General features: G+C 40.0%; 2 protein-coding genes across 5 annotated transcripts; one reads left to right on the forward strand and one right to left on the reverse strand.

The window, feature by feature from the left end:
• Window positions 1-543: 543 nt before the first annotated feature.
• On the reverse strand, window positions 544-6,591 carry LOC120559407. 4 transcript variants are annotated; one of them, XR_005639246.1, is made up of 2 exons: window positions 6,221-6,591; window positions 544-1,137 (listed from the first exon to the last, which is right to left on the reverse strand). XR_005639246.1 is itself a non-coding variant. In XM_039801105.1 (2 exons), exons 1-2 carry the CDS (start codon window positions 5,510-5,512, stop codon window positions 563-565), a joined length of 633 nt encoding a protein of 210 aa, XP_039657039.1. In that variant the 5' UTR covers window positions 5,513-5,527; the 3' UTR covers window positions 544-562. The 4 variants fall into 4 exon arrangements, 1 of the variants encoding a protein (XP_039657039.1); XR_005639248.1 differs by lacking the exon at window positions 6,221-6,591 and adding an exon at window positions 1,441-2,133; XM_039801105.1 differs by lacking the exon at window positions 6,221-6,591 and adding an exon at window positions 5,455-5,527.
• A 1,634-nt stretch (window positions 6,592-8,225) lies between these two features.
• On the forward strand, window positions 8,226-10,319 carry LOC120558501. The gene is made up of 3 exons (XM_039799519.1): window positions 8,226-8,891; window positions 9,545-9,748; window positions 10,067-10,319. Exons 1-3 carry the CDS (start codon window positions 8,492-8,494, stop codon window positions 10,234-10,236), a joined length of 774 nt encoding a protein of 257 aa, XP_039655453.1. The 5' UTR covers window positions 8,226-8,491; the 3' UTR covers window positions 10,237-10,319.
• Window positions 10,320-10,854: the final 535 nt, after the last annotated feature.

Raw genomic sequence — 10,854 nt, forward strand, 5'->3', positions numbered from 1 at the left:
CCAAATACAGGACCATTCTGGAAGAAAACCTGATGGAGTCTGCAAAAGACCTGAGACTGGGACGGAGATTTGTCTTCCAACAAGACAATGATCCAAAACATAAAGCAAAATCTACAATGGAATGGTTCACAAATAAACATATCCAGGTGTTAGAATGGCCAAGTCAAAGTCCAGACCTGAATCCAATCGAGAATCTGTGGAAAGAACTGAAAACTGCTGTTCACAAACGCTCTCCATCCAATCTCACTGAGCTCGAGCTGTTTTGCAAGGAGGAATGGGCAAAAATGTCAGTCTCTCGATGTGCAAAACTGATAGAGACATACCCCAAGCGACTTACAGCTGTAATCGCAGCAAAAGGTGGCTACAAAGTATTAACTTAAGGGGGCTGAATAATTTTGCACGCCCAATATTTCAGTTTTTTATTTGTTTAAAAGGTTTGAAATATCCAATAAATTTCGTTCCACTTCATGATTGTGTCCCACTTGTTGTTGATTCTTCACAAAAAATTACAGTTTTATATCTTTATGTTTGAGGCCTGAAATGTGGCAAAAGGTCGAAAAGTTCAAGGGGGCCGAATACTTTCGCAAGGCACTGTAGTTTCAGCCAGCTTCTCAAGTATGTCTGTCTTGATCTTTGAGGTAGTCACAAGTGTTCCATTCTTCTTGTAGTCTTCAGTGGCTCTTTCAAGGTACATCTCAGTTTCATATGCAAACCCTGGAATGGGGAACTGCTTTGGCCACCCTTGACATCGTTCTGTAGTATTTCGCCTAGACAGGAAAATGGTGTCCTGTGAAGAAGACGTTCCAGCAGATGAGTCTGCATAAGATGCAGAGTCACAGTCTGTTGACTGTTGATCAAAGGAACTGCCCAAACTTTCATCAAGTGGGAGCAAGTTGAGGATAATTGGGGCAGTGTGAACAATCTTTATGGTGTCTTTGTGTTTAATTTGGTCACTTGTATGAAGAGTAAAGTAATCTTCAAATTCTGAGTCCAAATACTGAAGACTGAACTCATCAGAAATTCCAAAGGTCTCCTTCACAACAGTTTGCAGCTCCTCCACAGTGGGTGGGATTCCTGATGGAAGGACCAACTTCTCAACTCTGTCATTAAGGATTACTCTGAGCTTTGCCTCCATCTCTGCCAGATGACAAGAATGTGAAAGGACAAAAGTTCAATAGCAAGCAGAAATTTAAACATGACACTAGACTTAACAATGAATAATGTAATTAAGAGCCTGGTGTGTGCCACCAGAATAAATAGATAGAGAACGCTCTTCAAATAAAGGTTATATCAGTAGCCAATAAAATGAAATACACCACCAAAGCTAGCAACTGGAACGCTTACTGTGACTAATTTAGTTAGTATGGTGCACTTCCAGATAAATGGGCTACAGTATAGATATTGTAAGCTATAAAGATTAACATAATTTATTCCAATTACCTAAAATGCACAACAGATATGACGTTTGAGTGTAACCAAGCGTTTTCCTCCCACACTGTACGCGGCCAAGGGGTGGACGTCACCAAGTTTCTGCTGATCCAAAAGAGCCATTTTCCCAGTGACCTCCAGGTAAAAAGATCTTATATGCTCTTCATACCAAGCAGCAGGTAACTTTACAATAAAATATATACAGTTGTCCAAAATGGCTATCTGAACAATCTCAGCAAAGTCAGGTAGTCCACCAGTAGAGCCATAGGTGAGGATCATCCCAACAGTGTACCTTGTTCCATAGTAGCTGACAGTGTTAGCTAACTGCACAGTGCACAGATGCGGTGATGTTTTTCTTAAAGCTTCCTGTATGTCTGAATGCAGCACATCTAAAGGCACGACAGATATTTTTGTTACACACAATGACTGTTTTCCAATGTCTGTATACAAGTGGTATGCCATCGTCATTTGATGTCTTGTAGAAAGGGTCAACAATACATTTTTTAAGTTTTTAGTGTGCCTCACAACCTGCTTAAAAAAGCTGTGTTTTGCTTCAAAGCGCATTGTCCATACACCAACCAGAGGCCCATATTCTTCAATTAATCCAGGATAGTGTTCCAAAAAATGGTGTTTGGGTGTCAGTGTCTCTTCAGGATAGGGTTGTGCCGATGGACGATATCATCGTATGATGGCTGCCCGACATCACGATGGAGAGCAACCATCGTGATGTGTCTTCCCCCCCCCCCGGTCAAACACACTAATCCTAGTCACGGGCGCTGGACGGGAAATTGACAAGTGCGTCGGTCTTAAACTAGCAAAGACACAAAGACAAGATTGGCTGTAGTGATACATTCTCTCTCTCTCCCTGTCAGCTGTAGCTCGCTCTACCTTCTAACGTTGGACGCAGCGGTCTCGAGTGAAAGAGAAAAAAGCGTTAAAAGTGGAGCGCCATCACACTTTCCTTTCTCCCCTCATTGGACTAAGTTTGTCGACACTACTCTGTGCGTGCATCAACAAGTAAGTCTGAGGTCCTGTAGGTACGGGACGATGTTATGCAGGATTTATGAATGTACGTTAGCAACGGGCTAATTCACGAGGGTGCTATTTTATGTGTGAGCTAATATTGCGCATCTGTTCATGTGCGCTGCAAGAGTTATGTTTCTGTTTATTGAATGCGTTATTCAGTGCAAACATAACCGTGAATTATAAGTTATAGTCCTAGACTGCCGGGGGACTTCCTTCCTTTGACACACTGAGCTGCTCTCTCCTCTCCCTTTCTATTACTGTTTCTATTACTGTTACTATTACTATTACTATTTGTGTGCAGCCCGTCCCAGAAATGCTTGTTACTAATCCTAGCTTCTGGGGAGTTTACTCCCCGGAGTCCTTATGCTTTTTTTTCCCCCAGCGTATTTCCTTGGAGAACGTTGGCACCAAGATCCTGGTTGCAGCTGTCGCCGTGGTCCTGCTGCACTCCCTGCTGAGCTCAGCGATGCCCTGCAATGTCATGCTGCGTCCTGCTGAACCCTGCAGCTTCCCGCTACATCCAGTCACTGTTCCATTATTAATGTGACTACTATCGCGCCACTGTTCATCACACCCCACCACCCGTCAGACAAACCGCCTACCAAGAGCCTGGGTCTGTCCGAGGTTTCTTCCCAAGAGGGAGTTTTTCCTCGCCACTGTCGCACTGCTTGCTCTTGAGGGAATTACTGGAATTGTTGGAATTGTTGGGGCTTTGTAAATTATAGAGTGTGGTCTAGACCTACTCTATCTGTAAAGTGTCTCGAGATAACTTATGTTATGATTTGATACTATAAATAAAATTGAATTTAATTGAATGTAGTTTAAACTCAGTAATGATGGTATATTAGGTTATTACTGTCGCTCTGTTGAAGGCAGACGTCCCACTGTACTGTCGTTACGCAGATCACGGACATCTGATTGACTTTACTGCACCGTAGTTAAGTGAAAGTAGGTCATGTTGTAAAACCTACCAGCAGGGCACCATTTACAGAGGGCATTTAAAAGTATCTCTAATCGTTTCTATGTTAACTGTTGGCCCATAGTAGTAGGAAAAAACTATTTATGTAAAGCTACCGCTTCCCCCCCCGGGCCCGACGACGATATCATCGTCCATCACGATGTTTTACTGTAACCATCGTCAACTGCCAATTTAGGGGACATCGCCCAACCCTACTTCAGGAAAAACAGCTAAGAATCTGTCACGATGTTCAGATATTTTAAAGTCAAGGTATGCAATAGTTTCAGCTGTGTGAACAGGGGCAACCACCAATTCAACAATGTCTTTTAAAGTCAGAAGAACCTGCCAGGCAGGATCACCCTCAGGTATCCGCGATCCAACAATGAGTGGCAACAACTGCATAAGGGCCCAATTTTCATGGGCATTTCCACCTATAGTTTTGCGATTAATGTAGTTTTGAGGGATTTCTTGAGGGCTGTTGGCTTTGTCCGAGCCCTTATAGGGAAAACGTGTGATTAACTCGTTGAGTACAGTTAAATTAAAGTACTTCTTCTTGGTAAAAATCTGGAAACACAATGCTAATTCTCTTGGGACTATGCCTTCAAAAAGGTCATGTAGCACATCTGGTGGGTACCCAGAGACAAAGTGAAAATTATTCAATTTATCAGTCAATGGACACGACCTCTTTACCCCAAAGCAATGTGTTAAATTTGGATTTTCTCTCACAGTTTGCACATGCAAACTATGGTCCTTCTTTGTCCGAGGTGGAAACACTCCAGTCCGCACTTTGTGTGTCTGGTACTCTGAAGAATGTCCAAGACAAAATCTACAGATGTATAGCCCTGTGAAACTTTCAACTAGTCCACCGATTGAATGTGCACCGAGATTATCAGCTACAACACAGTGCCTTTAACATTATGTCCAACACTAGAAATGAAAATCCCTTTCTGTTCTAGAGTGGCAAGATCTTTCAAGAGTGGTTCCAAAACTGCTTTGTATTCAAACTGCTTGACATCAACAGCTTTGCAAAGTAAAGCTAGCTGAATTGACGATAATGCAGATTGCAACTTGGACAACCAATTTGCCAAAACCCAATAAACGGCTGTTATTTTGTGTTTTTTTCTCGAAGTTCCAAGCGGGTTACACACCTCAAAGTCGTCAACATAAAGGATTATAGAGAGTCTTGTTTCTTCTCCAGCATAGAAGTCATTTTTCTTGAAACATTTGCCATCAAAAATTGATTTAATATATCCAGTGCTGTTTGAATGTTTGGATAAGATTCCCTCAACAATGTCTTTATTCTTCAAGACTTCCTGCAGTCTCTAGAATAGGCACATATTGAAACGTCTTGTTCTTTTGCGAATCAAGAATATATTCAACAGGATCGACACACTGAAAATGCAACTTAAAATACTTTCTTCTCTTAAAAGCCGAACCAAGCGGACCACCTGCTCCAAGTGCTGTACTAATGGGATGGAAGTTACACAATTGTTCTGCCAAGTCAGTTAGGATGGCCTGGTCAACAATGCAGTTATTAAACTTCAATGCTGAATCAAGTATGTTTCTAACAGCTGCAACAGATGCTGAAGATGAAATGAACTGAAGGTCTTCAACCAATGCATCAATGCACTTCCCTGAGGCATTATAGATGCTTTCTAGCTTCAGCAGAAGTAAGGCAATTCTTTGAAGAACTAAGCAAGATGCACTTTCCTGATCACAATTTAAACTACTGCCCTCATGATCACTGGCCTCTGGTACATCAGAATGGTCAAAAGTCTGGTTATGGTGACTCTCATACACGTCTTGCTTAAAATCACTCAAAGAATAAGATTTGTGTCTTCTGGTTTTGTGTTTCAGATATGTGTTGTATATATTTGTCCGAAACTCGTATCCTTCAAATACACAAAAGACTGTTTCGTGGCACTTCAGATGATTTCCAATATGCTGAAAGTAGTCCTTCTCTGTAGAAACATAAGCGTTGCAAACTATACACTTAAAAGCAGATTATTCCTGGCTGTAGACTTTGTTCAGCTGCATGGTACCTGGACAAATGTGTGCGAAGGGCACTCTGAGTTTTAAATGTGCAACGGCAACTGTCATATAGACATGGCTGGGATTGCCTGCACGTCACCAGATGTATGTTATACTAGTTCTGTTTTTAATGCTAAGATCCCTTTTTGGCTTAGACAATACTTGCAGATCTTACACTGCCATCCCATCGGACAAAACCTAAGGTAGTAAGAAATAAAAAGGTCTTATTAACTTACTGTATAACTAGTAGCCTACATCATTAATAGGTCTAATAATGAAATAATGTATCATGACATGTAAGAGATTGGGCACCTTTGATTTCAGTATTGTTTTTTTAGTGTTTGTTGATGTTGTGTACATATTATGTTAAACATTTTTTTTTAAAGTTTTGCAATAAACTATTTTAAAGAAAATTTGCTTAATTAGTTTCAACGTAATACAATTCTCGTAAATGGTAACTAGGGTGTGAAAAAGTATGTACAAACAATGTGTTATCATCACTTAACTGTATGTCTATGAGAAATAGCCTATGTTATCAGTATTTCTATATTTTCTGCTGTTTAAATTTCAAATTTAAGTTGGAACTACAGGTTTTGATCATTGAAAATCAAAACTGCAGCAAATCTGCTTTTTAACCAGCAAACGTTGATACAAGATATAGTAATAATCAAATATTGTATTGCAAAAGAAACCGTGTATAAACTTTATATAACATGTACTCTATGTGAAATGTGGTATCACAGCATTTTGTGTTTTGCATACAAGTCAAATACATACCTGTTGACAAATTTCAGTCAGACTCTTCATGCACCTGGAAAGAAATTCAAATGAGCTTAAATTCAATTTGAAAAGTTTGTAGTTTACACTTACATAACATATAAGGAATAACTAAACAAACACCAACATTTTACACTTGTTTGTCCACAGATGACAAAAATCATTGTCACTGAGGTAACAGGTTTGGAAAATGATCATGCACATTTCTGTCAGGAACATACAAAACACACAAGCAAACAAACAAAGTGAAAATGTGTAACCACAAGGAGCTGAACCTGGCATACTAGAAAAGGTGGCACACCTCTGTCTTGTACTTTATGGGCATTCATAGTACCACAATTGTTTCAACCACAGGTGATCTTTCTCAAGTAAAGAGTAGTTAGTCTGTGACAGACCACAAAAAAAAAACACACCACGAAAATAAAAAACAAAAAAAAAAAAAAAAAAAAATTTAGTAACAAAAAACCCCGCTTAAAATAACCCAGTAGCCTCTGACACAAAGTCAAACTAGTCAGACACACTTACAGGACATTTACTTCCATAAAATATGGCAAATCATAAAAACCGTAGTTTGCAACAGTTATTATTAATTGCAATAATTGCAAATAAGAATGAAGAATGAACCTGACAAAGAAAATTCTAATATCCAGTGATGTGACGTTTTTATCATTTGTCTTTTAAAGTGATGGTTCGGAGTAATTTACCCAATGATACCAAAGGTCTACACTAGTATATATAGGTTATGTACTCATAAAACGATGGATTGGAAAGTTTGTAAGTACACCAGAAGTTTATGTAAATAACACTTGCCTGCTGGCTTCTGCTCTCTGCTGCTGCTGTTGCTGCTGTGAGTCTAACTGCAGGTAGCAGCAGCAGCAACAGAGAGCTGAAGAGAGCAGGCAAGTGTTCATAAACTTCTGGTGTACTTACAAACTTTCCAATCCATCGTTTTATGAGTGCATAATCTATTTGTACTAGTGTAGACCTTTGGTATCATTTCGGGCATTATTAGTCATTTAAGAGATACAAACGTGGGTACATTAGCCCCGCGCTAAGCTATTCAGCGGCTAACGCTACTCTACGCTAACTTGCCCAATGTTAGACCCAGGTGAAAAAAGCTTCTGGGGGGGTGTTTGGCTCGAGGTCGTGGTGCAAAGGACCCTAGGGTAAATTACTCCGAACCATCACTTTAAGCCTACAAAGGTGTCCTTCACTTCCACCTATAAGTGGTTGAAAAATTATCAGGCAAATCATTTATAAAAGGTATTATGATCCTTTTTTTTGTGTGAATACGGTCCGTCTTTCTGGTATTTATTTTGGTCTTATTATTCTACAAGAAGGTCCATCGCCTAAAATAGTGATTTACTCTGTTTTGTGGAGACACGTTGTTGACAGAATTTGGATATACTGAGCATGACATGCTAACATAATAGTGTTAAATCTGTTGTTGCAAACAGACAGAAGAAGCCTCTCTCTGGCAGCGCAAAGTCCGCACCATGCTCTAATATACTGACCTCAGACGCAGCTCGCCGGTGTAATCTGTCAGCACGTGCTGAAACCGGTTTGAAGGTATACTCCGACAGAGAAAAACTGAAAAAGTTTATGCCATCTGCTGTTGTGCCTCGTTGTACGTTACCGTGAATTGTTACATGAAACTGCGTGGCTAACATTACTTAACATGGAGCCTCTGTGAACTTGGGAGTAGCACACCCTCCAGAGCGTCCACAAAACACAGTAACAGACTAACGTTAGCTAACTTAGCTTGTTAGGGTGGAGGAGGGGTGAGGCACAGGCCGATGCCAGGAAAATTGGCAAAAGTAGAATACGTTAGCTGGTATCTTTAAAGTGCCCATATTATGAAAAAAACACTTTTTCTGGTATTTGGGGTGTTCTTTTGTGTCTCTGGTGCTTCCACACACATACAAACTTTGAAAAAAATCCATCCATGGTGTTCTGAGTGAGATATGGTTTCTGAATGTGTCCTGCCTTCAGTCTCATATTACCCCTTTTCCACCAAGGCAGTTCTGGTGCTGGTTCGGAGTCAGTGCCAAAATCGAACCGGTTCTTTGCTTTTCCACACAAATAAACCTGGCTCTGGGCCAAGAAAACAGGTTCCAACTCAGCACCAACTTTGCGCTGGTCTAGAGATAAGAACCGATTACGTCAGGTGCTGGATCATCGTAACGTTCGAAAACAAAAACATCGGGACGCCATTTTTAAAACACCGGTCAGCTGTTAACCATAGACAGCTGTTACCGTTTTGCTTTGGACATGGACGGAAAACCAAAACAACCGTGGTCTGTGGAGGAAACCAACTGTTTGCTGGCTTTGTGGTCCTCCACAGAAATTCAAAATAAATTAGATGGAGCTGTGCAGACAAAACCCGTATTTGAAAGGCTACAGAATGAGATGTCGGTTGCGGGTTACCAGAGAAGTGTAGAACAACTGATAAACAAAATAAAAAAATTAAAAAAGGATTATCGGGACCAAAAAAAGGAACTTGGGCGAAGTGGTAGCGGCGGTCGGCAAAGAAGATCCCCATATTTCGACGTCCTGGACGCCATACTTGGTGACCGACCGGCATGCCAAACCACCGGGGCACTTAACTCCGCCACAGCCTTGTTAGAGGCTATGGTGAACGGAGGAGAAGCAGAAAATTCCAATGCTTCAGGTGGGTCTTACATTTCATATGTTTCAATTTTAATCATGTATTTTTTAACTGTGTAACCAGCTATGTCTTGTTTCAATGTTATATTCACATGGTGAGTAGCGCGCTAGCAAACTTAGCTGGTCGCAGTAGCTAAACGTTAACGCCGAAGTAACGTTACCGTTTTAAAACCGTTTAACGGTCGGTAGCTAGCTAGCTAAAATAAGCCCATTGACAGCGACGTTATTGTTCATGTGTTGGCACAATGTTTCTGACCGTAGTAGCTAGTGGTCTTATAGTGACTGAAAGTGTGATGTGAGATACTGAAAACTAACCACACGCTGTTTTCAGGTAACGTTACTTTTTGACTTTTGTACTCATCAACTTTTTAATCCATGCATCCGATTTTGATTTGACGGTTATTCGCCAACAAAATGTCTTGTTTGTGCAACACTTTTAAAAGCCAAAACAACATTCAGCAGGGAAGTTTGCTCACTGATAAAATAATAAATGCTCTGTATGCAGTCTGCAGCTTACATCAGGGGATGATTAGGAGGGGTAAACACACAACTGCCTTTATTTACTGTTATGAGAATTGAATTTGAAGATTTATTATTAATGAGCTAAATCACCTCATGTTTTTTAGGCCAAAAAAAAGAGGGATGTTTCATAAAGGTGACTCAGGTCTTATTGTGAAAAGTCTGTCTTGAATGAGCTTTATAAACTAAACCTGCTCCCTGTTTTGTGGTTTATAGAGTTGTCTCTCACTGGTGAGGAAGGGGATGTTGACGATGACACGGAGCTACCACCACCACCATCACCACAGGACTGCAGCTCGCCGGTACCATCTGCCTCCGTGTCATCACGGCAAGCCAGACGAGGTAAGCTGTTTTGTGCTATGTATTAAATGTTTACGTGTTCTACATAGCCTCATAGCTTACATTTTGTCCAACAAGCATTTAACTCCCAAAATGAAGGGTCGGTATGTCCTATTGAAACCATAGGTCAACTATGGTCAACATGCAGGCACTTTGTTTGCAGAACAATTGTTAGATTAAATGATGGCAGGCAATATAAAATAAACTGTAGCTTATCTGCAGTAATGTGTGGACTTGAACTAGTAGTGCACAGGTATATGGGTAGTTTGACATTGTCATGTAATCCCACATTTTGGTTTTGTTTGTTTGTTTTCTACACAGGAAAAAGACAGCGTGAAAATGAGGAGCTGTTGGAGTACATGGAGAAGGCTGACGATAAGTTCTTGCAGCTCAACAAGGACATGACAGCAAAGATGGAGACAGACACAAGTGCTCTGCTTGGGCTCATGGCACGCATGGTGGCAGTGATGGAGGCGCAAGCAAAAAAATAGACTAGGTTTTAATTTAATTAACATGTTATTTATTTATTAATATTTGATTGTCTATGCCAATAAACAAATGTTTATATATTTTACAACATTCTCATCCTTTTCCAACAAGTTGGATAATACAATACCAGAGTGGATACTAATTGAAAAGATGTAGAAAAACAACAGTTTTGAATTTGGCACAACCAGTTAAAATATACAATTTGATGAATGTATTCCACATTAACTACCTCTCCAAAATTACAGGGATAATCAACCAATACATGTAACACAAAACAGGTAAAAACATAGAACACATGAAACTTCTCCAGTTGATTAATGACATTAAGACAATTCTTTTTTGTATTACAAGTTTTCTGAAATTTCTCATGTCTAAATATGCAAATAAGGCATTTACCACTGCCACGTTTTGGTGAATTTAGAAGAAATATACAGATGCAAATAGACAAAGTGTAGTCAAATAAACACCATTACATATGCATTTTGAATGTTTTTTTTCTGTTAGATGCAGTTTAGAGGTAATGTTGACGGAAACAGGTAACTGGCACTAATGATGTACAACAATGACTGTAAAAACAATCACTCCTCTCTACTGAAATAGTTTATTAAGGCTGCTCTAAT

This window comes from Perca fluviatilis, chromosome 5 (assembly GCF_010015445.1).
Source record: "Perca fluviatilis chromosome 5, GENO_Pfluv_1.0, whole genome shotgun sequence".
Taxonomy (NCBI): Eukaryota; Metazoa; Chordata; class Actinopteri; order Perciformes; family Percidae; genus Perca; species Perca fluviatilis.